This window comes from Ovis aries, chromosome 10 (genome assembly GCF_016772045.2).
Source record: "Ovis aries strain OAR_USU_Benz2616 breed Rambouillet chromosome 10, ARS-UI_Ramb_v3.0, whole genome shotgun sequence".
In the NCBI taxonomy this organism is placed as follows: Eukaryota; Metazoa; Chordata; class Mammalia; order Artiodactyla; family Bovidae; genus Ovis; species Ovis aries.
Window position 1 is genome coordinate 16,512,756 of NC_056063.1, and position 27,269 is coordinate 16,540,024.

The 27,269-nt window shown below is 39.4% G+C and overlaps 1 protein-coding gene across 3 annotated transcripts in view; it reads right to left on the reverse strand.

Moving 5' to 3' along the window:
- Positions 1-27,269, reverse strand: part of CPB2 (carboxypeptidase B2) — a 58,551-nt gene that overhangs the window by 1,353 nt on the left and 29,929 nt on the right. For 2 of the 3 annotated variants that reach the window (XM_042254678.2, XM_004012062.6), the window contains 5 exons: positions 26,692-26,796; positions 18,744-18,854; positions 15,713-15,806; positions 8,124-8,326; positions 4,320-4,407 (listed from right to left, as the gene is read on the reverse strand). In XM_042254678.2, the coding sequence (XP_042110612.1) occupies positions 4,320-4,407; positions 8,124-8,326; positions 15,713-15,806; positions 18,744-18,854; positions 26,692-26,796 (601 nt within the window). Of the gene's footprint in view, positions 1-1,013; positions 4,473-8,123; positions 8,327-15,712; positions 15,807-18,743; positions 18,855-26,691; positions 26,797-27,269 lie in introns of those variants that run through there. The other variant, XM_042254679.2, reaches the window with a different exon arrangement.

Sequence of the window (27,269 nt, forward strand, 5' to 3'; positions counted from 1 at the left end):
TCCTCTTTCACTTTCATCAAGAGGCTCTTTAGTTCTTCTTCACTTTCTGCCATAAGGGTGGTGTCATCTACATATCTGAGGTGATTGATATTTCTCCTGGCAATCTTGATTCCAGCTTGTGCTTCTTCCAGCCCAGCGTTTCTTATGAGGTACTCTACATAGAAGTTAAGTAAGCAGGGTGACAATATACAGCCTTGACGTACTCCTTTTCCTATTTGGAACCAGTCTGTTGTTCCATGTCCAGTTCTAACTGTTGCTGTATGTATTAATGGGTTCAAATCTACCATATCATTCTTAATGATCTCATAGCATTGCTCTGTAAAGCTGGTATGATTAATTTTAATAATTATTTAGCTAGAGCACTTTAGGAGTTTTTTTCTAATTAATAGAAACAACTTTACAATGAACATCCTTGTTTATCCATAATTGCTTCGTTGTTTCTTTAGAATATTCTTTCCTAGAAGCAGATTCTGTAGTCTAAAGGCATGCACTTTTTAATGATGAGCTGCTGCTGCTGCTGCTAAGTCGCTTCAGTCGTGTCCAACTCTGTGCGACCCCAGAGACAGCAGCCCACCAGGCTCCCCCGTCCCTGGGATTCTCCAGGCGAGAAGACTGGAGTGGGTTGCCATTTCCTTCTCCAATGCATGAAAGTGAAAAGTGAAAATGAAGTCGCTCAGTCGTGTCCGACTCTTTGAGACCCATGGACTGCAGCCTACCAGGCTCCTCCATCCATGGGATTTTCCAGGCAAGAGTACTGGAGTGGGGTGCCATTGCCTTCTCCCACTGATGAGCTACCTGTTGCCAAATAGCCTTCAAAAGAATTGAGCAGTCTATACTTCCATTAGCTGGGTATGAATATGTCCACTTCCCCTTCCCACACCATCTGTGGGAATCATACATTTCTGGCAATTTTATGGGTGAAAAATAATATCAAATTATCTTACTTTATGTTTGATTGTGAGTGATTTGGACATTTTGATATATTTATTGTCCATCTTTATATTTTTTATCCATTTTCTTTGTTCATTTTTCTTGATTCATTTTATAGATTACTTACAAAACAACATTTATGTTCTTAGCCTTCTGTAATATGTGGAGAATTTTTTGTCTTATTTGGTAATTTAGCTTTCAGTTTGGTTTATGTATCTGGAATTTATGTTGGAGAAAGACATGTTAGTAATCCAAATACACTTTTTTTTCCTAAGCAACTTACCAGTTTTTCCAACCCCAATAGTTGAACATTATTAACTGTTTGAAATGCCTTCTTTGTGAGATACTAGATATTGTATATCTGTCTTTCTGTCCTCACTATTCCCTTACTATTGATCTGTCTCTTCCAGGCTGAGTTCCTTTACAATGAATATTCTTATTTATGCACAGTTGCTTCTTTGTTTCTTTATAATTACCTTAATTAGAACAACACTGTAACTACAACAGGATTGTAATGTGTTTTAATACTTGGTTGGAGCAGATTCTCTCTTATTAGTCTTATTTTTCAGAATTTTACAAGTTCTCCTACCAAGTATATTTTTTCAAAGTTCAGGGACTTCCCTGGTAGTCCAGTGTTTAACTCCATTGCTAGGGGCACAGGGTTGATCCCTGGTCAGGGAACTAAGATCCCTCATGCCATGAGGCACAGCCAAAAAATTAAAAACAAATAAATAAATGAAGTTCAAAGTTATTTAAGCATTCATTGGGGCTGCATTAAATATACAAACTAATTCAGGATAATTGGCACTTTTTTTAATATTGCTTTCCCACTCAAAAACCAGTAGGTTTCTCATTTTATTTGTCTTCATTTATGTACACCAGTAAAGTTCTCTTAAGTTTTTCATCATGATCATTGGATTTGTATATGTGCACACATATACATTTAACAATGAATCTATGTACATATGTATCTACCTATATATATATATATATATATATATATATATATATATATATATATGTCTGCATGTGTATACATGTATATTGGAAGGGGCAGTTGGAACTTATTTCCACTTATTTTCTTCCTGATTATTTTTGGTATGTAAGTTATATATTTAAATATGTGTAGTTCATAGTCAGTCACCTTACTCAACTCTTGGATTGTTAATACTATTTTTGGTTGATTTCCTACTGTTTTCCAGGTAGACAATCATATAAGAAGCAAAGTGACCACTTTTCTTCTTTCTAATACCTGTACTTGAATTAATTACACAAGTCTTTCCTGAAGTACTGAAAAATATTGATCAACAGTGCATTAGTTAAGTTACTCATTCAGCAAATGTTTCTAATAGTTATTATTAATATCTGGCATTTATTCTTCCAACTATATTTTTATGCTTACACATACACACAGATTTGTATTGAATGAATGCATGCATGAAGATGGAATTATTTCATCAAAACAGGATGTTTCTTTAGAAATTCCTCCAGCCCTGAAGGAACAATAGTAGAGAAGACAATGGGAATCAAGAAAGGGGTGATTTATGAAAGGAAGCTGTGGCCTAGAGCAAGGACCTGGGTCAGCAAAGGCAGAGACAGACTGTGACAGCAAGAGGCAGAAATATCATGTGGACCAGTCTGGCCTCAGTTTGTCCTGGGATTGTCTGGAATGATTGAGGAAGAGGAGGAAGATTCTGAACTTTGTGGTAATAAAGCCTCATGTACTCAGGTAATTTATTCAGTATGAATGTTTTCATCCCCCTGTAGATCATACCAGTTGAAGGAAATTCTGGGACTTCAAGTATAATATCTCAAAGCCTTTTTACATGCCATTCCCACTCCCTGGATCTTCCCCACACCTTTATTTGGCAGCCACTTGCAGGGTAGGCCTCACAGACATGTCACCTACCGAGAAAGATCTTCCCAGGCCACCTGGCCTAAGTTGCATCTCTCTCTGGTAGTTATTTTCAAACCTTTACGCTTATTTAGGAGAAGACTCTTGAGAATCCCTTGGACTGCAAGGAGATCAAACCAGTGATCCTAAAAGAAATCAACCCTGAATATTCATTGGAAGGACTGATGCTGAAGCTGAAACTCCAATACTTTGGCAACCTGGTGTGAAGAGCTTACTCAATGGAAAAGACCCTGATGCTGCTGGGAAAGATTGAAGGCAGGAGGGGAAGGGGATGACAGGGGATGAGATGGTTGGATGGCATCACTGACTCAATGGACATGAGTTTGAGTAAGCTGTGGGAGTTGGTGATGGACAGGGAGGCCTGGTGTGCTGCAGTCCATGGGGTCGCAAAGAATTGGGCATGACTGAGCAACTGAACAACAGCAACAATAAATATGCTTATTTCATGTTCTACATTATCAATGGGATTATACTATATTTTACTATTTAATTGTTTACATCAGAGATTGGCAAGCTTTTTCTGTAAAGAACCAGATAATTAATATTTTAGGCTTTGAGGGCCACGTAGTGTATGACACACAGCTACTTAATTCCACTGTCATGAAAGTTATATAGATAATATGCAAATGAATGAGTGTGGTGTGCTCAAATAAAACTATCTGTGGACGTTGAAATTTCAATCTTATGTAATTTTCACATGTCACAAAATCTTATTCTTCTTGTGGTTTTCTTCAACCATTTAAGAAATAGAAAAACCATTCTTAGCTTATAAGCTATCCAAAAACAAGCAGTGGGCTAGATTCAGCCTGTGGATTATAGTTTGCTGATGGCTTGTTACATGCTTATTTTCTGTTTTCTCTTCTCTTGTTCCACCCCCCAGTTTCAAAATGAGCTAAATTGTTTGTTATTCCCTCTGTGGATACAAAGGAATCCCTCAATAAATACCTCCCAGCAGAGATTAATATATTTGTTAAGAACTTGCCACATACCTGTTCTCATCAGTGTGATATAAACAAAGGATGTTCAACTCCAGCGTGCCATGAGCTATACTCTTGGACACAGGTTGTCACTTAAAAGCATCTAATGTAAATGGCATTCCTACATTTGTGCAGTGTTCAACCTGCACAACCTTACATGGTGGCCTTGGGCATCTTAAACATTCTTTTGAACTTGTATGACCTTTTCTGCTTCAGTCAACTAATGTGATACCAATTCTACAATCCCTACTCTGTAGGAAAGAGCATAATTTCTTAAGTGTCATTTTGGTTCCTTTTTAGTATGTGTATTAATGTATCTTTGTTCAACAATGTCATAGCTATTATTCTTCCATTTCCAATTGTTATAATCCAATTGTTTTATGTGTGACCATGTTTTAAAAGACTCCACTTAGAAAAATTAAATCCACACAGAAAAACCAAACACAAATTTCTTTAGTACCTCACAGCCCCCCAAGATCTGAAGAAGAAATACTTACATAAACTTTCTGAACCACTGCCATGTGTATATCTGATATTTCTATGAATATTCTCCATAGCGTAGACTGCTTCTTGGGCCACTAGAGACTGAAATCAACAGAATATGGAATTTCAGCTAATGTGCAGCTTTAAAAGAAGACAGGTACACGTTTCTAAAAGAAAAGCATATAGTACTTGAATCAGGCTGTAGATATGAAGAAACAGCAGAACGGTTGTTGTCAGGGGCTGGGGTGGAGGTGGGAAGAAAATGGAGATACTGGTCAGTTATATGGTGAACAATTTCTGAGGATCTAAAATACAGTCTGATGACTCTAACAATACTTAGATACTCTTAACAATACTATTTTACATACTTAAAAGTTGCTAAGAGAATAGATATTAAGGGTTCTTACCACAAAAGAAAAAAGAATTATGTGAGGTGATGAATATATTAATTAACTTTATTCTGATCATTTCACTGTATATATATGTATCAAATAATCACACTGTACACTTTAAATTTACACAAAATTAAAAGTCAGTTATATCTCAATAAAGCTGAGGGAAAATGGTATAATGAAAAATCTGCATTTATCCGAAAGGTAAATTGAAAAGAATAAATTAACTTTTAAAAATGTTTTTCTCTTTATGGAAATCACAGTTGGGTGGCTACAAACACAGATCCTTCCAATATAATAAAATTTTTATTTAATTTGAAGGAAAACGAATTCTCACATGCCTTTTTAAGGAATTCATTTATTTTGTAAAACAAAGCATACATAACAAAGTTATGCTGTAAGACATAACTATATTTCAAAGACAAACAACTAGGGAAAATTATCACTAAGCTTTGAACTCAGCTTCTCTAAACAATATGCACATCTCAGGTAATGGATGATTCCCTCCTCATCCTTCTCACACACTCTACTTCTTTTTTTGTGTAAAATGTGCAAATACTCATCAAATAAAAAAGATTATATCTCTGGAGTGCAGCAAGATGGCAACTAAATTCACTGTTCCATTATTTTTGTTTCTAGCTTATGCAGATCTTTCTGAAACTGGCACAAGCATTATAGTGTTTACTGTTGCGCCTTTGAATGACCCCAAGGATTATCAGTGGATATGATGCTGTGTCACCCCCTGCTCAAAATAAGTTTCAATGGAACTACATGATCTACAGAATAAAATGTAAGTTTATTCTGACATTCAAACAAGCCAACTGTTCTTCACAAATGGACCTCATCTGCTTTCTGAGGGATCAACTTCCTTTTCTTGCCCCTACATTTCCCTGAATGTAATTCCTGTGGGGAAGCTATGGCCTCTGCTTAGAAAGTCTTCCACTTATAGAAATTGTCCACTTATATAAATCCTATCTTTCAGTATTGTCTGAAACTGTACCTGGTCCTTGACTTCACTAGCACTTTACCATTCCTCCTTCTTTACAGTACATCACATCTTCAGTTCCGTTCAGTTCAGTTGCTCAGTTGTGTCTGACTCTTTGCGACCCCATGAACCATAGCACATCAGGTCTCCCTGTCCATCACCAACTCCCAGAGTTTACTCAAACCCATGTCCATTGAGTCGGTGATGCCATCCAACCATCTCATCCTCTGTCGTCCCCTTCTCCTCCTGCCCTCAATCTTTCCCAGCATCAGGGTCTTTTCAAATGAGTCAGCTCTTTGCATCAGGTGGCCAAAGTATTGGAGTTTCAGCTTCAACATCAGTCCTTCCAATGAACACCCAGGACTGATCTCCTTTAGGATGGACTGGTTGGATCTCCTTGCAGTCCAAGGGACTCTCAAGTCTTCTCCAACACCACAGTTCAAAAGCATCAATTCTTTAGCGCTCAGCTTTCTTTATAGTCCAACTCTCACATCCATACATGACCACTGGAAAAACCATAGCCTTGACTAGATGGACTTTTGTTGACAAAGTAATGTCTCTGCTTTTGAATATGCTGTCTAGGTTGGTCATAACTTTCTTTCCAAGGAGTAAGCGTCTTTTAATTTCATGGCTGCAATCACCATCTGCAGTGATTTTGGAGCCCCCAAAATAAAAGTCAGCCACTGTTTCCACTGTTTCCCCAGCTATTTGCCATGAAGTGATGGGACCAGATGCCATTATAAGTCCTCAAGGTGGAGCCTTTATCCCCTCACTCATCTGTTTCCCTCTGAATGAATTAATAAGGCCACCCTTAGCTACCCCAGTCAGAAGGGAGTTGTACCATCTGTGCCACTTATCTAACAGTTATTCCCTTGAAGAAGGGAATGGCTCTCCTTCCCAGTATTCTTGGTTGGATAACTCTATGGACAGAAGAGCCTGGAGGACCACAGTCCATGGGGTCGCCAAGAGTCAAAGAGGACTGAGTGACTAACACTTCCACTTTTCATACTATAGAGCAGGGTCACCAAACTCCGGACTACAGAGTAGAACCAGGCCACACAGCAGGAGGCGAGCGACAGGCAGGCCAGTGAAATTTCATCTGTATTTACAGCTGCTCCCCATTACTCGCTTTACAGCCTAAGCTCCACCTCCTGTCAGATCAGCAGTGGCATAATAAATGTAACATGCTTGAATCACCCCCAAAACTAACCCCCCCACCGATCCCTGGTGACAAAAAGTTGGGGACCACTGCCTTAGAGCAGAGCAATCTGTACCATTTGCTAATGCATGAGCTCTCTAACCATATAATATTCTCTTAAAGGGCAGGACCCTACCCAGTGCTTCTTTCAGTGTCCATCAAACACAGTGTTTTACTCGTAATAACTCAACAAACAGTTGTGATAATAGCAGTCCAAAAATAACTCAAAATCACATTAAATCTATTTCCAGATCATGATAAATACCCTCTCACTTCTTCAATCACCAATCAAGGAGCTTTCCTTAAAAATTTTCCCTTGAGAAGAAAAAGGAATCCTAAGTATCAAGTATGTTTCTGTTCTAAAGGAGTTATTTTTAGCAACTGCAAATAACTTTATGTTTGTCATCAGGAATCACTGGCCCCTAACATGGCTATAGTTTATTCTGTTAAGAGAACCAGGACAAAACAAGTCAATGAGGAATAAACCACTACATAAAGATCAGAACTTGGGCAAGAGCTGGGATGTTGCCATAGTACTTCCATTGACTAGAGAGCATCTGCGGTGATGGCTTGCTCAAACCTAACCACAATCCATCAAGAACCCTTGCATCCTCATCTTTCGTCATCTTACCCAAGCATAGAATATCTGTGACCAAAGAGTGGTTGAGGGACTAGCACGCTGTATAAGTCCTCTTTGAACTCACCGTACCATCCACTGCATTCCAAAAAAGGAGGGATGGTCTTGCCTCAATGCTGAAATTGGAGTTGCTTTTAATAGGACCAAATCCCTGCAAGTAAGGGAGGTCAGTATAAAAGCAATTCCCAATGCTAATATCAGATCAGTGAGTATTGTGCTAAGACTTGACCTGTGGCAGGCTGGCATAGAAAACTAGTCACCACAAACAGACCAATAATTCCAGAAAGTCTTGTCCTTGGCTTCATATGCAGGTCAGGTCAAGGTGGACTGGTTCCCTCCTGACATCCCAAGAGCTTGTCTGACGCTTTCCTAGGTAGCCCCTCTGCTGGACAGAAGTTCACGTCCTCAGAGGAAGGCTCAGTTCTTCACAATCTTTCAATGAACCATGGCCCAGGGTGACTCTCAAAAGAGTTAGATCAAGATAGAAAGCATCTGTCCCCCTTCGTACTCTATGGGAGAATAGTTTCCCCCACAGTTTTCGATTCTTAAACTAAGTATTATTTTACTTATGAAATGCTAACAAAAAATTAATTAAGCAGCACTTACCAGCTCCTCGTGGTCTTTGCTTCTGCTTCGGCTGTAGGAATACGGAAACACTATCTTCTGGGAGTAGGAATGCATGCTGATATAAGCTTTTATGTGCTTGATATTTCTTCTCAAGAAATCAGCCACCGCCTTCACTTCTGGTTCCGACTCAGGGTAAGTTCCACAGTAGATTTCTGAGCACGAGGAACTTGAGGCACCCTCCCCTGGAGTGAAATCGATGGAGTGGAATTATAAGGGGCTACACTTCCTATTTATGACCTCCCTGGCAATGTATTCTCCTAATATCTCGGGAGTAACATTTTCAGATAAACGGATTTGGTTGAGAGCTCTAAACGTGTTTGTGACAGTGTCATCAATGCTCTGTACGCCCAATGCAGGGTGCCTGGAGCTCAGTCCCTGGTCAGGGAACTAGATCCCACATGCAGCAACTAAGAGTTCCCATACCGAAACTAAAAGAAAGGGAAAACAAAGAAACCACGTGCCAGAGTGAAGATCCTTCCTGAGACAACAAAGACCCAGTGCAGCCGAATAAATAAATAATGATTTTTAAAAATATTGTCTGTGTTTATTTTGAATTCAAAATTTATATGCCCTCATAGCAAACGATCCACCAGTTGTGGCCTATCTTGCTATCTTGCAGCCTCAAGAAAGTGGCTATGAGAATGTCAGAAATGCCAGCTCCGCCTCTGAATGTGTGGTTACATGACAGAAAGAAGCCCCATCTTCTCCAATCATTGTAAGGCTGGTTTTTCTGATGTGTATAGTTTGGTTGCTCTTGTGCTCAGTTGAGTCAGATTCTGTGAGACACTTTGGACTATAGCCAGACAAGCTCCTCCGTCCATGGGATTTTTCAGGCAAGAATCCTGGAGTGGATTGCCTTTTCCTTCTCCAGAGGATCTTCCCGACCCAGGGATCAAACCTACTATGTGTCTTGCGTCTCCCGCACTGCAGGCAAATTTCTTACTGCAGAGCCATGGGGAAAGCCAGATGTGTGTAGTTTAAAAATCACTAATGAACATAGCCCACAGTAGAAAAGTCTCACTTGGGAACTCAGGTCTCCTGTCAGTGCTTCTTCTAACCTGCTAAAAAGATTAGTAAGTAAAATGGGATGGCAATATTTGGTGCCAGAATAATGCATGTCTATTCCTTTGAGAAATTAGAGTAAGCATCATTTTAGATGGCAGCCTGACTCTTAACACTTCTCTTTTCTGTACCTAAGTCAAGGGTTAGGGCCCAGGGAGCCACCTCTGTCCCCAAAGATTCTCTCTTCTAGAAACAGTTTATTAGCCTCAAATTGCCTCCTTCACTTGTGTTCTGCCAATCAGAATCCCTCCACCGATAACTTGAAGTAGAAATGCAGTTTCTAGTTTCAAGCTGCTCTCTTGAAAACAAAGAAGATAACAGCAATAACAGTGCCAGCTGACTTGCAAAGAACACAAGTTGTATGTCTGCTAAAACTTATAAGGGAATATCTCATTCAATCTTCACAGCAAATCTGTGAAGCAAATGCTGTTATTTTAGGAGATGCAAATTGGGCATTAGGGGTGGTAACCATTGTTTATAACAGATGCTATGGAGCATACTGTTAATCAGCCTATTGCTTGATTTCAATCTTGGCATTGCCATTTAGTAGTTATCTGGCTTGGGTGATTTTTTTTTTTAACCTATGAGTCAAAAGTTGATATAATCCAAATTAGTCTCTATAGAAAAGAATAATAGTAATTAAAGATGAGGCTTTAAATTGAACACCACTTTTAGACTTTCATTATAAGGACTGTCAGGAATTCCCATTCTATATAACATTAACAGAACTTACTTGGCCCTGCAGGAAATCTGACTGTCCATATGTTCTCTGGCTTCCCGAAGCAGCCAAGCAAGACAAATTCTTTTAATTCAATGGATGCTTTACATTTTAAAAAAAAAAAAAAGCCACTTTTGGCACAACATGGGTATTTGGCACCATCAACTTCTAACAAGTTAGAAATTTTCATTTCAAATATATATTTTTTGGTTTTATTTTTTAAAATGCCATTTACTCTATAAGGCACTGCTAGTTGTTAAGACTCAACAGTAACAACAACAAAAAAATTCTAATCTTCTATTTTGGCCCTTAAGCTGTTTATCCCTCACTCGTATTTCAATCAGTCTTCTAGTTCAGTTCCGCTTAGTTGAGTTACTCAGTCGTGTCCGACTCTTTGCAACCCCATGAACTGCAGCACACCAGGCCTCCCTGTCCAGCACCAACTCCTGGAGTCTACCCAAATCCATGTCCATTGAGTCGGTGATGCCATCCAGCCATCTCATCCTCTGTCGTCCCCTTCTCCTCCTGCCCTCAATCTTTCCCAGCATCAGGATCTTTTCAACTAGGTGAGAAAGAGTAGAATTCTTGTACATGTCCTAACAGGCAAAACGATATTGAATTTTTTAAAACCTATCCATACTTTAATTTCTTTTATCTATTAAACGGAAAAATCATGAAATCCTTTGCCCAGTGCCTGGCATATACGGAGTGTTCAGTAACTATTATTTATCATCATTGTTGTCATCATCACATGGATTGGGACACAGAGAAGGCCAGTGTGCATTGCAGAGATGAGATGAGCAGAGAAAGGACCACTGAGTCCCCTAAGGTGCTCCAGGCCCAGTTTCAGGTCTGCCTGAATCCTGGTCCTTGGCTTCCATTATCCTTACAGAGTCTGCCTTTCTTACTTAAGCTTGCTTCATTTCCTTCCTTTTAATGCAACAGAAACAAACTTAATGTTTGTTAAACATTCCCCTCGCACCCAAGGAAATGTTGTGCTCAGGTCTTTCCAAATATTTGTGTTAGTTTTTAATCAATAATGTCATTGGAAAAACCATTTTTGATAGTTGTTACCTTTGAATACTTTTATTTAACCCCATAGGTACAAGTTTATCATTTCAAATGTAATCAACATAAAAATGACTCGTGAGATATTTTGTGTTACTTTTTCACTGGAAGGGTCTGGTGTATATTTCACCTTCTTGCACGTCTCCGTTTGGGCAAGCCACATTTCCAGTGTTGCATGCCCACATGTGGCTAGAGGCTACTGTAATGAACAGTGTCGCCTCAGATTCTCATTTTGTGACTGTCTTTCTAGAGATTTGAAACTTTTGTTTGAAAGAGCCATCTAGAGTCAATCTGTGTTTCAGATTCTGTTTTGCCTTTAAATAGGGATGTTAATATGGACAAGCCACTTCATCTGTCTCAGCCCAAATGCTTCATCTGTACCAAGAGGTGCTTGGTCTTCCAGGTCCATTTATGTTCAATCATTCTTTGGTCTATAAAATGTGGGATCAAAAAACGCCTGGAATAGCAACCTCATTGAGACAAAAAGTCAGTTAGAAACCACCAGGGGCTCCTGTGGGTGGTGAACAAGAAACTATTGTTAATGGTTTTAGAATTTCTGTTTGGGATGATGAAAAATTTGGGGAACAGATGTTGGTCATGGTTGCAAAAGATCGGGAATGCACTCAAAGTCACTGAACTATAGGTTTTAATGGTTGAAGTGGCAAAATTTTTATATTATATATGTTTTACTATGATTAGAAAAATTAAAAGGCCATATGGTCTCTAGGAAAAGAAATACTTTCCATCGCACAACAGTTGCAAAAACCTTGTAGTTTAACTTAACATTTCAGAAAAGGAGTAGAGTTGTTAAAAGAAGTTTGAGACCAGTTCAGTTCAGTTCAGTCACTCAGTCGTGTCCGACTCTTTGCGACCCCATGAATCGCAGCACGCCAGGCCTCCCTGTCCATCACTGACTCCCGGAGTTCACTCAAATTCACGTCCATCAAGTCAGTGATGCCATCCAGCCATCTCATCCTCTGTCGTCTCCTTCTCCTCTTGCCCCCAATCCCTCCCAGCATCAGAGTCTTTTCCAATGAGTCAACTCTTCACATGAGGTGGCCAAAGTACTGGAGTTTCAGCTTCAGCCTCATTCCTTCCAAAGAACACCCAGGACCGATCTCCTTTAGGGTGGACTGGTTGGATCTCCTTGCTGTCCAAGGGACTCTTAAGAGTCTTCTCCAACACCATGGTTCAAAAGCATCAATTCTTCGGTGCTCAGCTTTCTTCACAGTCCAACTCTCACCTCCATACATGACCACAGGAAAAACCATAGCCTTGACTAGATGGACTTTTGTTGGCAAAGTAATGTCTTTGCTTTTTAATATGCTGTCTAGGTTGATTATAACTTTCCTTCCAAGGAGTAAGCATCTTTTAATTCCATGGCTGAAATCACCATCTGCAGTGATTTTGGAGCCCCCAAAAATAAAGTCTGACACTGTTTCCACTGTTCCCCCATCTATTTCCCATGAAGTGATGGGACCAGATGCCATGATCTTCGTTTTCTGAATGTTGAGCTTTAAGCCAACTTTTTCACTTTCCTCTTTCACTTTCATCAAGAGGCTTTTTAGTTCCTCTTCACTTTCTGCCATAAGGGTGGCAGACTCTTGAGAGTTCCTTGGACAGCAAGGAGATCCAACCAGTCCATCCTAAAGGAGATAAGTCCTGGGTATTCACTGTAAGGACTGAAGCTGAAGTTGAAACGCCAATACTGTGGCCACCTCATGAGAAAAGTTGACTTATTGGAAAAGACCCTGATGCTGGGAGGGATTGGGGGCAGGAGAAGAAGGGGATGGCAGAGATGGCTGGATGGCATCACTGACTCGATGGATGTGAGTTTGAGTGAACTCCAGGAGTTGGTGATGGACAGGGAGGCCTGGTGTGCTGCGATTCATGGGGTTGCAAAGAGTTGGACACGACTGAGTGACTGAACTGACCTCTATTTCCAGCTCCCACACAAACACACACACATATACACAATTTTAATACAGAGGAAAGGTAAAATGAACATAAAATGAGTAAGTAGGCTTTGCAGGACAGTGATGGAGACACAGATATAGAGAACAGACTTTAGGACATGATTGGGGGTAGGAGGAAGGAGAGGGTGGGATGTATGGAGAGAGTAGCCTGGAAACCTACGTTATCATATGTGAAATAGATAGCCCATGGGAACTCACAACAGGGCTCTGTAACAACCTAGAGGGGTGGGATGGGGAGAAAGGTGGGAGGGAGGTTCAAGAGGGAGTAGACATATGTACCTATGGCTGATTCATGTTGTTGTTTGGCAGAAACCAACACAATACTGTTAAGCAATTCAATTAAATATAAAAAAGAATTAAAAAATTTTTTTTAATTAATAAATAGGCTTGATATTATCATTTCCTATTCCTAAGTGAGGTACTCTTTCAGATTCTTTACACAGTATTATAAAGGCACATTCTATTAATAGTTGTAGGGGCAAAGAAGAGATAAAATTTAATTCATTTTTTCTCACTGTCTTGCTCACAAAGTACTGAAGAGATACTGGGGCACTCAGCAAAAAAAAAAAAAAAAAAAAAAGTCTTCCTTACTATTATTTTTTGTTTTATTTGGAAAACTCTCTTATCTATATTATTGCTGCTTCTGTTCCTGCTTTTAACGCTTGTGACATATAGAAATACAACCACAGGCCTAATCAGGGGTCTGAGATATTTTTTGATGACAATGATAGAAGATATTTTGACTACTTGGTTATTCAAATTAGGTAACATTAGTTTTACCATAAAAAACATTAGGTAAACAGAGTAGTAAAAAAAAAAAAAAAAACCTTGCAGATAAAAGAAAAGTTTCAAAAAGGAACTTACATCTGAAGAGTGATTGTCAGACTCAGAAGAATTTCAGCAAATTTGAAGCCAAGCAGCCTGGCTTTATATCTCAGCTCTGCCGCCTCCTAGCTCTGTGCCCTTGAGCAAGGGACTTAACCTTTTCAAGTCTGGGTTTCTTCACCAATGATGTGTAGATAATGAAACCCAGGGGATGAAGTATATAAACTACTCACCACTTAGCAACTGTCAGCTCTGTTTATTCAGAGGCCTTTGATAATTAGCTGCTGCTTCTCTGACTCCCTCCCCAGTTTTCACTGCCCATGGGGGTCTTTATGCTTCGGTGGGCACTTTTATTGGACAATCTTAATGATGGCTTTTACAAAGAAACCACTAAATGATTCCCTTGAGCCTGAGGCAGGATCAGCTATTATTTCCTGTGTTTTCTTACTATGTCTGTGGCTTTCTTAGAACAACTTACTTCATGCACAGATTCATTTGAATAACTTTTCTGAGACCTGCTCTGCGTGCCAGGTACTGAGCTAGGTAATGGATAATCATCCCTACCCTCATGGAGTTTCTGACTGAAGAGGGAAGAGGAAATCAAGAAAAAAGTACTCTACTGTGAAGTTTTCGTATCTATTAGGTTGGCCAAAAAGTTCATTCGGGTTTGTCCTTAAGCTTCACTCGAATGAACTTTTTGGCTAACCCGATACATTGCGACAATGATGAAATTATGAGTTTTCGCTTGGGCTTCCCAGGTGGCACTAGCGGTAAAGAACCCACCTGCCAGTGCAGGAGACATAAAAGACATGGGTTCGATCCCTGAGTAGGAAAGATCCCCTGGAAGAGGAAATGGCAACCCACTCCAGGATTCTTGCCTGGAGAATCCCATGGACAGGGAGCCTGGTGGGCTACAGTCCATGAGGTTGCTGAGTCAGACACGACTAAAGCGACTTAGCAGACAGCACTTCTTTTCTGAAGGAAATAGAGAGGGCCATGCGGCTATGACTGCGTACGGTAAAGGAATGGGAAGAAGAGGATATTTCCATGGCCTCAACAGCTTTGCTCCGTCTATATTGTCCTCATAGAGCCACATGCTCCCACTGTCAAAAATATAGATGACTCCAGCTCATCGTTTAGCTTTGTAGTTGTTTCCTAAATGTAGCAACTACGAAATATCCTTGGAGGGTGGCCGAACTAACACCTACCTCCCTGAGAGCAGACAACATTCCTGAAAGCCCAAGTCAGTGTTCACTGAGCACCGTAACTCATTTGAATCTAGGAACAAGGAATTCCTACTGTGCTGAATACAAGTTTGTCTTTATGATATTCACGAAAGAAAGAAGGCGAACGGCAACAGGGAACGCAAAATGTTTTGGGACTTCCCTGGCCATCCAAATGTTAGGACTCTGCACTTCCATTGCAAGGGGGCGCAGGTCTGATCCCTGGTCCTGGTCAGGAAAACAAAGATTTCACAAGCCAAACAAACAAAGGTTTTGCGACACTATAGAAGTAAATATTTTCCTAAACAATTGAAAACGAGAGGTACCCATCCAACTCTTGTCTTTGATATCCTCATAATGAATGCTATTGGTTTATGAAAGTAGGAGATTTAGTGGTCAATTCCTTATGATTCTAGAGAAAAAGAATTCTAGAACTTTGAAGCTAGAAAGAACCTTACAGAACTGGTCCAACTGCCTTCTTTTAAAGACGTGGCTATTAAAACAAGGAGGACAGGGTAAGGATGTTCTGCTGATTTTTGCCAACCTTCACATCATTGCATTTAAGCAAAAAGTTTCTTATTTCAATTATTTCCGATGCGGATAGTCCTCCCCTCTAATTAGCTTGAATTAATGGGGTTTTAGGAATACCGCCTTTTAAATGGAGAGACGTTGCTAGAAATTAAGCAAACAACCTACCGCACCAGTGTTTGGAGGCAAAGTTCCTGTTCAGGTCTGTTCCGATGCAAGCATTTTTTTCATGTAAAGAACGATTCTTTCTCCACATTCGATCCTAAATAAACAAAACACGGATTACCGGAGCATCCATGTTTGTGGTTTAGGAAAGACGCCACATTTAATGGCAAAGTGGGCAGTGTTGTGTTTCTCTCCTTTAACCCCGTCTCTTCACCCGGTCACTGTCTTCACAGTATTTCCTGCATGGCCCCTGTTCTATCCAGGTCTTAATTGGGTTCACTCAAACTTGAATCAAATGAAATGGTGATATTTGATGATTATTAAAAAAAAAAGTCAGCTGGTTTTTGTAGGCTGCTTACTGGCCTTCTTGTTAAGTCTTGTTTCCTTTAATTTTATTCATTGCCATTTTCTATCTTCTGTCGTTCTAAGAAAAGTAAAATAACTTGATGTTTCAACTCAAAACTATGAGTCACGCATTTCTTTTTTTTCAATTGAAATGTATTTGACATACAACATTGTATAGATTAAAGACGTTCAACATGTTCATTTGATTCAGTTACATATTATGATTACTACTATTGGGATAATTAGCACTTCTAACCTGTCACATTAATTCTCTCTTTTTTGTGGTGAAAACGATTAAGATCAAGTCTTTTAGCAAGTTTGATGATGATAATACAAGGTTGTTGAATCATGAGTTTCGGTGCTCTCTTTCGATTGAATTCAACATTCACTTAAAACCTACAGGAAGCAGAGCTGTGAAAATACCTCTAGTTTGATGGTGCCTGTGATCGTAGTGATTCAACTCTGGATTCTAAATGTAAAGCAAAAATACCCCATTGGGTTCTTGGGGTAATCTGGGAATTTAATCTTGTAAACAGTTGCATAGACTTTGTTTGAGTTCTGGGTTGGGATGGCATGGCACCCTCTTCCCTATTCCACCAACCCTTCTGCCCAGCCTCCCAGTCTCTTTCCAACCCCAGTCCTGTGATTCTGGCAACAGTTTCTCTGAGGAAATTGGGTTCTCATACTTCAGGAGTTAGTTGGCAGAGTTAAGATACAAAAGACGGTTGCAGAGTAAGACTAACTAAAGTGTGGCTGAACTCCACTGGGAGTCCAGTGAAGGCATAAATTTATTGTAATAGCAATCTATAAATGTGACCATTTATTGAACTCCAATTTTATGTTAGATACTGTACAAGGTATTTCCCATTTACTTAGTTCAGGGTTTGCTCATTACCCCCTAAAAACTTTTGTTCACAGTATTCATCTTCCCGGAGATGACTTTTCCATCAATCTCCTTCACCATTCCCATCTCTTCTGCTTAAATTAACCACTACATAAAATATTTCCTGTATAATTCCTTATGTTTCTAATCACTGCAATTATGCCCATTCCCCTGAGTGTTTAAATGTGCTATTCAAGTATGTGTTTCATATATGTTTGACTGTTTTTATAATTTAAAAAATTTAATTAAAAATTATTATTAGAGTTTAGTTACTTTACAATACAGTCTTTTTCTTTTTTTTTAACACAAGAGTTAATTTATTTCAACCAACATTAACAAGTCAGAAAATTGAAGTTTTTATATGCTTGCACTTGCACACATACACACCTATGAATAAACTCAAGCAAGGAGTTTGCAGAAGTGTACAGGCCAGAGTTTTTATGTGCTCATTAAATTAGAAAGGACCGTACTTCATATTGCTTGAGTAATTTTACGTGAATCATGATGCTGTTGGATTAAAATGGTTTCCAGTGTAGACAAGACTGAACAAGATACTCCTATATATGTGTTCATGATTGAGTTAAAGGATACTAGGATTAAATTTGCATATTGGTTAGCGTGCAATTCTGTTCTGATGCACATTCTGTTAGAATACCATTCTAATTCTTGCAATTCATGATTTTTATAAATCGAAATACCATCCAAACAACTCCTAGTAAGAATGAACAGATGGGGGCACCGTTTATCAAGGTGGCTAACATCAAAAAAGAGGTAAAACCAGACCTGCGCCACTCTTGCTGGGAAAACACCCCATCACAATGAAGTAGTCTTGCCAAAAAAGCCAAACCTGCATCGTCTTAATCTTCCAGAATTCAAATATCAAGTTTCAGAAAACACAGAGGACAAAGGAACGTGTTAAACTACAACATGGCAACACAATGAGTAAATCCAGGCAGGAAACTCTCTTCTTCAGTGAAATAAATTGCAGGGAAATAGAGAAGAGATATGGGGAGAGAATCTATGGATTAAAATAAAAATAAAGGCTATAAAGCAATCACAATATACCAACCCCATTTGGATCCTTAACCAAAGAAATGAACATTTTTAAAAAGCTGCGGTATGATCGGAAATTTAAATACTGATTAGAAATTTTATGATAGTAAATAATTATTGTTCATTTTTAGGTATAATTGTATTTCTATTTTTTAAAACTTCAGTTAGATGCATCCTGAAATATTCATTGATGAAATGATATGGTATCTGAGATTTGCTTCAAAAGGATATGGGTAAGATAGAAGGGGGAGAAGGCAATGGCAACCCACTCCAGTACTCTTTCTGGGAAGATCCCATGGATGGAGGAGCCTGGTAGGCTGCAGTCCACGGGATCGCTCGGAGTTGGACATGACTTCACTTTCACTTTCACGTATTGGAGAAGGAAATGGCAACCCACTCCACTGTTCTTGCCTGGAGAATCCCAGGGACAGGAGAGCCAGGTGGGCTGCCGTCTATGGGGTCACACAGAGTCGGACACAACTGAAGCAACTTAGCAGCAGCAGCAGCAAGATAGAAGGGAGTTGGGGATACAGGTGAAAAAGATTGGCCATGAAATGCTATGTGATAAGTACATCAGAGTTTACCATACATTTATTTCCACTCATATATGTTTGAACTTTCCCATAATGAATTAAACAAAATTTTTTTCATAATAAAACCATTATGCTGGGATCCAGGATTCTATGAGTAATTCTGTCTGTGTATCCCGTATGCTCTAAAGGAGTGTATTTTGTTTTCTTTGCCTTCACTTACCTTTTTCCATGTATAGTCATAACCATCCACATTAACCACTGGCATTATATAGAAATCCATGTTCTTCAGAAGATTGGTGTGCATCTTTTCTTTCCCATAGTAATAAGTTACCTGCGGATTAAACCAGGTATATTTGATAATGTATCTTTTATCTCCTTCTAAACTTAGCCTGTTTCTTTTTTTTAATTGAAATATAATTGACACATAATCTTGGAACAACACAGGTTTGAACTGTGTGGGTCCACTTGTAGACATTTTTTTCCAATATTAAGTACTAGAGAACTACATAATCTGCAGTTCATTGAACCCACAGATGCAGAACTGCGCACAGCTGGAGGGTCTACTTATAAACACATATAAACTTACGTGTGGATTTCTGAGTGTATGGAGGGTGGGTGCGCCTAACCACTGCATTGTTCAAGGGTCAACTATATTAGGTTCAAGTATATTACCTAATGATTCAATATTTGTATATATAGTGAAGGAATCACCGCAGTAAGTCTAGTTAATACCCATCTAGCTAACATCCACTAAACTTGGTCTATGGTTTGTTTTTTTTTAAATTTTGATATTTAAATTTGCAGATTTAACTTTCAGGAAGAGTATTAATTCCTTGAAAAGTCTAGACTTAGAGTACTATGCTGACAAGTGATGGTAAATGTCCTGGACATGGGACAACTGGTCTTCCTATTTCATGGAGTCAGAAGACAGAACTATATGTTTTCTAAAACTTCCTTCAAGAAACAGAAGAATTACTTATTAATACAGAAAGCCCACCACAAAGATTTAAGGAAACAAAACCTAGATATATTTCCACTCTTTTTATAGTAATCTGCATCAGTCACCACTTAAACTAACCTTGTCTCATTCCCAGACATGTCTAGATAATATTTTCTGCATTGTCTTATAAGTTGTGAGCTAAATTTTTGCTAGCATTGAGTGTATTTCCCAAGCATTCAGTCATTTGGCTTTAAAGCCAGTGGTAGCTTTTCCTAGGTACTGACTACGAGTTTCCTATCAGACATCATCTGACCCTGCTCTTCTGAGCTTTAGATTCATACCCAGCCAGGGTCGCAAATTTCTCATGATCCAAGGACGTCCACATTCCAGTGACTAAGAAGCTAACCCCCAAAATGACCAAACATAGATGCAGAAGAACCACAAAGACAGATTTCAGGTAGTTAAATGATTTCATCTGGTGACTTAGAGGTAAAGGACCTGCCTGGCTAATGCAGGAGCCGCAGGAGCCGCAGGTTAGATCACTGGGCTGAGAAGATCCCCTGGAGAAGGATACGGCAGCCCACTTCAGTATTCTTGCCTGGGAAACCCCATGGACAGAGGAGCCTGGTGGGCTACAGTCCATGGGGTCGCGAAAGAGTCGAATACAACTTGGTGACTAAACAACAACAAAGCTTTGGCATCAATTCTTCATTTGTGGTAACACTGCTGCATTTAAACTCGTGGATTAGTTCACAGTCGTTTGCTGATTTAAACGTTACTCAAAAGACTTTGTTAAGAAACATTTTTCATTATTGGTAGAAGAAAAATGTCTCTTTAAAAAATTGAAGTATAGTTGCTGTACAATTTTATATAAGTTAACAGGTGTATAATACAGGTTCACATATACCCGCAAAGGAAACCATCAACAAAACGAGAAAACAGTCTACTGAATAGGAGAAAATATTTGCAAATGATATGATCAATAAGGGGCTAATATCCAAGAAAAATGTCTTCTAAATCTTACCTTTGCTACAGGTAAACATTACCATTTTTCTTTAAATATTTAAAATCCTATATCCTTATCTCCCTAGGACAACCATAATAGTCAAATTTAAATTATTTGCCATAGGTAACCACTTACTAAATATGGGAGAAAGGAAAGAAAAAGTACAAGTTAATTTTTGACCCACTATAGGTCAGAAAGAAAAGCTTCATGAAAAGCAACCAGTCTTATAGAACGAAAGAAGCAATATTTTAAGTAGTTGAGCAACTAGTGAAATCATTTTTATGCTACAAATATGTAAATTTATGTTAGAGTCATTTTTTTCAATAATAATGTAGCATCCATTATCAGAAAAAAATTAGGAGATCTTATTTTCTTTAAAATGAGAAAGTATCATTTTTATTTCTACAGTGGTTGCTGGACTTTTAATAGGTATCTCCTGGTCAGTTTCTTTGTCTTTTTCACTCTCCTTATTTCCTTCCAACTTTAGCAATGGTTGGATGGAAGTCTTCCAGCAAAAAGTTAGTCTCTGAGAGAAGATCAAATATTAGCCCGGAAATTCATTTAATAAGCAGGGCTCCAAACAGAAGGGGTGAGTGAGAGCTGAAATACAGCCTCTACTCTGTGTGTCAAGCCCTACCCTCATGTGAGGCTGCAGCTAGAATCCCAGAGGAAAGGGACCTATTTTTTTAAAAATAATTTATTGAGATATTATTCATATACCAGAAAATTCAGCATTTTAAAGTGCACAGTTCAGTGGGTTTTATATTTCACAGAATTAAGCAACCATCACCTCTGTCCAATTATACGATATTTTCATCACCACCCCCATCAATGTTGCTGTTGTTCGGTCACCCAGTTGTGTCCGACTCTGTGACCCCGTGGACAGCAGCACGCCAGACCTCCTGTCCCTCACTATCTACCAGAGTTTGTCCAAGTTCATGATCATTACATCAGTGATGCTGTCCAGCCGTCTCATCCTCTGATGCCCTCTTCTCCTTCTGCCCTCAATCTTTCCCAGCATTAGGGATTTTTCCAGTGAGTCATCTGTCCACATCAGATGACCAAAATATTGGAACTTCAGCTTCAGCATCAGTCCTTTCAGTGAATATTCAGGGTTAATCTCCCTTAAGATTGACTGGTTTGATCTCCTTGCTGTCCGAGGGACTTTCAGGAGTCTTCTCCAGCACCACAGTTCGAAATCATCAATTCTTTGGCATTCTGCCTTCTTTATGGTCCAGCTCTCACAATCCCCATCAACACCAAAAACTCCCTTTAGGAGTTACCCCTTTCTCCCTTCCCTTCCCCCAGCCTCTGGCAACCATTAATCAACTTTCTGTCTCTGTACATTTGCCCATTCTAGACATTTCATGTAAGTGGAATAATAAAATATATGGCTTTTTCTGTCTGACTTCTATTTCTTAGCAAAGTGTTTTCAAGATTCATCCATGTTATAGGCTGAATCAGTACTTCATTCCTTCTCATTGCTGAATGGTATTCCATTATAAGGATATGCCACATTGTATTTGTCTGCTCATAAGCTGATGGACATTTGGATTGTTTCCACTTTTTTTTTCAATGTTTTGGCTGCAGCGTGCAGCATATGGGACCTTATTTCCCCAACCAGGGACTGAATGGTGCCCCCTGCTTTAAAAACATGGAGTCTTAAGCACTGGACTGCCAGGGAAGTCCCTGTTTCTAGTTTGGGACTTACGAATAGTGTTGCTATGAATATTTGTAAACATATGTGTTCAAATCTCTTGGCTGTATACCTGAGCAGAATTGCTGGGTCAAATGGTACCTCTACGCTCAAACTTTTGAGGAACTGTCAAACTGTTTTCTAACATGGTTGCCCCATTTTATGATCCCAACAGCAATGGATGAGAGTTCCAGTTTTTCCATACTCTTAGCAATATTTGTTATTTGCTATTTAAAAAATTTTGCCATCCTGTTGGGTAGGACGGCTTCCCTTGTGGCTCAGCTGGTAAAGAATCCGCCTGCAATGCAGGAGGCCTGGGTTCAATCCCTGGCTTGGGAAGATCCCCTGGAGAAGGGAACAGCTACCCACTCCATTATTCTGGAGAATTCCATGGACTGTATAGTCCATGAAGTTGCAAAGAGTTGGACATGGCTGAGCGACTTTGACTTCACTTCACTTCATTGGGTATGAAGTGGTATCTCTTTGTGCTTTTGACTCACATTTCCCTAATGACTAATGCTGTTGAGCATCTTTTCATATGCTTATTGACTATTTGTATATCTTCTCTGAGAATTGTCTTTTCAGATATTTTGCCCATTTAAAAACTAGATTTATCTTTGCATTGTTTATTTGTTAAGGTTATTTATATATTTTGGATATGAGTCCCTCATCATTTATAATTTGCAAAGATCTTCTCCCATTCCATGAGTTGTCTTTTAGCATTCTTGATAGTGTCCTTTGAAAAGCAGAAAGGTTTTTATGCCATTCTCCCAAATTTTGATAGAGTCTCATTTATCTCTTTTTTCTTTGGTTGCTATGCTCTTGGTGTCAGATCTAGTAGTTTGTTGCCTAATCCAAAATCACAAAGATTCACTATTTCTAAGTTTTCTTCTAAGATTTTTGTAATTGTAGCTTTTAAACTTAGGTGTCTGACCCACTTTTAGTCAATATTTGCATATGGTGTGAGATAGGAGTCCAGATTCTTTTTTTTTTTTTTTTGGCATACAGGGAGGTGATTGTTTCAGTAATGCATGCCCCCTTTTGATTCTGCACAAAGGCACCACCTGGACTGATGGTGAGCCTCTTCAGGTCTTCGATTAAAGAAGATGACAGTCCAGAGCAAGTGGGAATTGGTGACAATCTGTGGAGCAACAGCAGAATGAAACTAGTACCTCAGGGGAGAGGATTAGGAAAGGGAGAGTAGAGAGAAACTGCAATAAGGAGACTTCTTAATGCCTGTAAGTGGAGATGTGGGCCCCAATGGAAGGATGACCTGAATGGATTAGTCAGGTAACTAATCTGGATCCTCAGGACCAGATTTTTCTGATTGGCCAAGGGAACTTGGGAATGGGGCAACCTGTGTTTCCTTCAGGCATGTGGGGATTAAGGGTAGGGTTATATACAGAGACATAGAAAATAAACTAATGGTTACCAAAGGGGAAGGTGGGGAAGAACAAATTAGCAGTTTGGGATTAACATATACACGCTGCTGCTGCTGCTGCTGCTAAGCCGCTTCAGTCGTGTCCGACTCTGTGCTACCCCATAGATGGCAGCCCACCAGGCTCCTCCGTACCTGGGATTCTCCAGGCAAGAACACTGGAGTGGGTTGCCATTTCCTTCTCCAATGCATGGAACTGAAAAGTGAAAGTGAAGTCACTCAGCCGTGTCCGACTCTTAGCGACACCATGGGCTTCAGCCTTCCAGGATACTCCGTCCATGGGATTTTCCAGGCAAGAGTACTGGAGGAGAGTATCATTGCCTTCTCTGAACATATACACACTACTATATGTAAACTAGATAACAAAGATCTACTGTATAGCACAGGAAACTATACTCAATATTTTCTAATAATCTATAAGGGAAAATAATCTGAAAAAAATGCATATAAAACTGATTCACTTTTCTGTGCACCTGAAACTCACACAACATTGTAGATCAACTATGCTTCAATAAAAAAAAGTGGTTGGAGGGGCTTCCCTGGTTGTCCACCAACCGAGACTCTACACTTGTAATGCAGGGGGCCCAGGTTCGATCCCTGGCTAGAAAACTAGATTCCACATGCTGCAACTAAGAGTTGACCTGCCACAACTGAAAAGAAAAAAATAAAAAACCCTGCATACCAAAACTAAAGATCCCAAGTGCAGCAACTAAGACCCAACACAGCCAAATAAATACATAATCAGAATATTTTTAAATAAATAAAAACCAAATGGTTAAAGTCATATATTTCGCTGAAAAAAACCTACCTAAAATAAATAAAATATAAAACAGGGAGGGATAGTGAACCAATGAAGTTGCTCAGTCGTGTCCGAATCTTTGCAGTCCCATGGACTGTAGCCTACCAAGCTCCTCCATCCATGGAATTTTCCAGGCAAGAGTACTGGAGTGGGTTGCCATTTCCTTCTCCAGGGGATCTTCCTGACCCAGGGATTGAACCCAGCATTGTGGGCAGATGCTTTACTGTCTGAGCTAACAGGGCAAAATCAATATTCTTAATTAACTTTGTGAATGATGTTGTTACTTGTAAAAATATTTTCATATCTGTCATTTATCCAGTTATTTATACTTCAAAAGTATGCCATCTAGATATTTAATCATGATCCTGAAGTCATGTAACCTCTCTCTATAAGCCTTAAAATTCTGACTTGGTGTATTTTAACTGTGTTGAAAGACACGATTTTTTAAAATAACATTTTCAACCAAGTTGAACATGTTCATGAATCTAACTCTTTACTATGAATTTAATCTGTGTATCACGGGGCTCTCCAAGCATATGTTTTCTGATGAGTTTTCACAGTAATCTTTAAATATATTTACAGTTATGGTTCTATATCTAGTGAATGAATCACTCAGTGAGGATGATCGCTACAGAAATAATGTCTGACACGCAAAGACAACACATAAATGTTCGCTGATAGAATGATTCACCAGAAAGATAAGTAATATAACTGAAACCACTGTCTTGCAGTTAAAAAAGCAAAAAACAAGAATAAAAATGAGGAGCAAGGGCGGCAGAGGAGAGAGCACAAGAGTGAGTGAGCAATTAGGGGGCAGGAGATAAAGGCTTGACTAATTCCCATCCCGTGACAGATGATCACTCAGCTCTCTTTGCCTGGGGCACACTGAAGCTTTGTCTTTCTTATAATCCTAGACAAGAATAACAATGCCTGCCAAGAAGTTAACCAATAACCATTCGACAGAGAATAAATCTGTACATAAAAGCATATAAGACATTTTGAATGGAAGATTCTGAAATAAGCTATCGTGCTCATGACCATTAAAAATACAACAAAGAGCTATCCAAGCCCCAGTGTGTGGATGAATAATTTAGACCTTATCCAATGGTAAGAACCTATTTAACCCAATAGTAGGTACTGTTTAAGTCCTCTTCGGACCCCAGAGTTGTATTTCAGTCTAAACCTGCAGCATTAATTTAAATTTCCAATGCAGGAAGTGGATGTTGAGCACTGATTAAGTGGGCCAAAAAAATACAGTTATAGGGAACAGAAAAGTGACTTTTACTGTTTTTGTCTGTTATATAGATTTACAGTCATTATAATTTTTACCATTATGACATACTCTTTGTTACATACATGGATTTTTTTGATGACAAGGCCTTCTTTAGGGACAAAAGTACCTACTACTATATATGGAAAAAAATATAATCTGCTCTGTAATGGGGTACTTTATGTTCAGTTTCTAAGAGCAGAATATGACAAAAGATATCTGGATAATTCAAAGCAACAGAAAAAAATTAATTGGACTCAATTGCTTCAGTTCTTTCTTTTAGTTAGTAAATGTATTACAACTGCAGGTGTGTGCGCTCAGTTGCTCAGTCATGTCCAACTCTTTGCAATCCCATGGACTGCAGCCTTCCAGGTTCCTCTGTCCATGGAATTCTTTGGGCAAGAATACAGAAGTGGGTACACATTCTCTTCTCCAGGTGATCTTCTCAACCGAGGGATCAAACCCAGGCCTCCTGCATTACAGGCAGATTCTTTTACCATATTAGCCACCAGGGAAGCCCTCCAGTGTTTGCATGCTTAGTCACTCAGTCGTGTCCAACTCTTTGTGACCCCATGGATGGTAACTCACCAGGCTCCACTGTCCATGAGGATTCTCCAGGCAAGAATACTGGAGTGGGTTGCCATGCCCTTCTCCAGGGGCCTTCCCAACCCAGGGATCAAACCCAGTCTCTCACATTTCAGGCAGATCCTTTACCATCTGAGCCACTGGGGAAGCCAGGGTTTAGTACCAGCTGGAAATGTAGAAAAGGTAAGGCAGATAATCTTTAGGGTAATTTAAATGCTTAAATTCATGGTTCTCAATATGCAAGAAAGTCACCTAGCAAGCATGAGATAATTGTAGATTCCCAAGTCTCAACCCCAGAGATTTCAAGGTGAGAATTCTAGGAGGTGACCTAGGAAAACGCATCTAATCAACAGGCCAGTTGACTCTACTGCACGTGGTCTCAGGCTACATCCTTAGGCCACAGCTCTGGGCTTTAAGAGCATGTGAATACTTACAGAGCCTACAAACCACAAGCAGAAAGCAGGAGAGATCCACTCTCTGGCATGGATTCCACAGTCAATCCACATGGCATGTTTGGCCCTTTGTTCTTTTTTAGAAACCTGCTCAGAGAAAACCAAAAAACAATTAAGAAGAAGCTTCAGGATAATAACTTCCCGAATAATCGGGCTTCGAGTTCATCCTTTTAGCAAATCTATGAAATACGCCCTGTTCTCTTCATTCCTTGGAGAATTCTTGATTTAAAATTCTTTTTATTCCTAAACAAATACCTGATGATACCAGAGCTACATGAGAAGTTGCAGAAGTAGAGACCAGAGAACTCGTGCTTCAGGCCATATCTTCACACTCCAGTTGGAATGAAAGGAGCATGTGCTGGGTGGGCAGCTTTCTGTGGGAAGTGGGCACAAAGAAAGGCTTGGGAGAGGGAAGTTAGTGGTGCCCAAGACAACGTTGGACTCCCTCACCATTTTCCCAGGGGGCACACTTTTATTTAATGTGTAGATCATTTCCTTATTTCACACAAAAATAAACACGCATCTAACTTGACATCAATTTATTATCAACAGATCTGGGG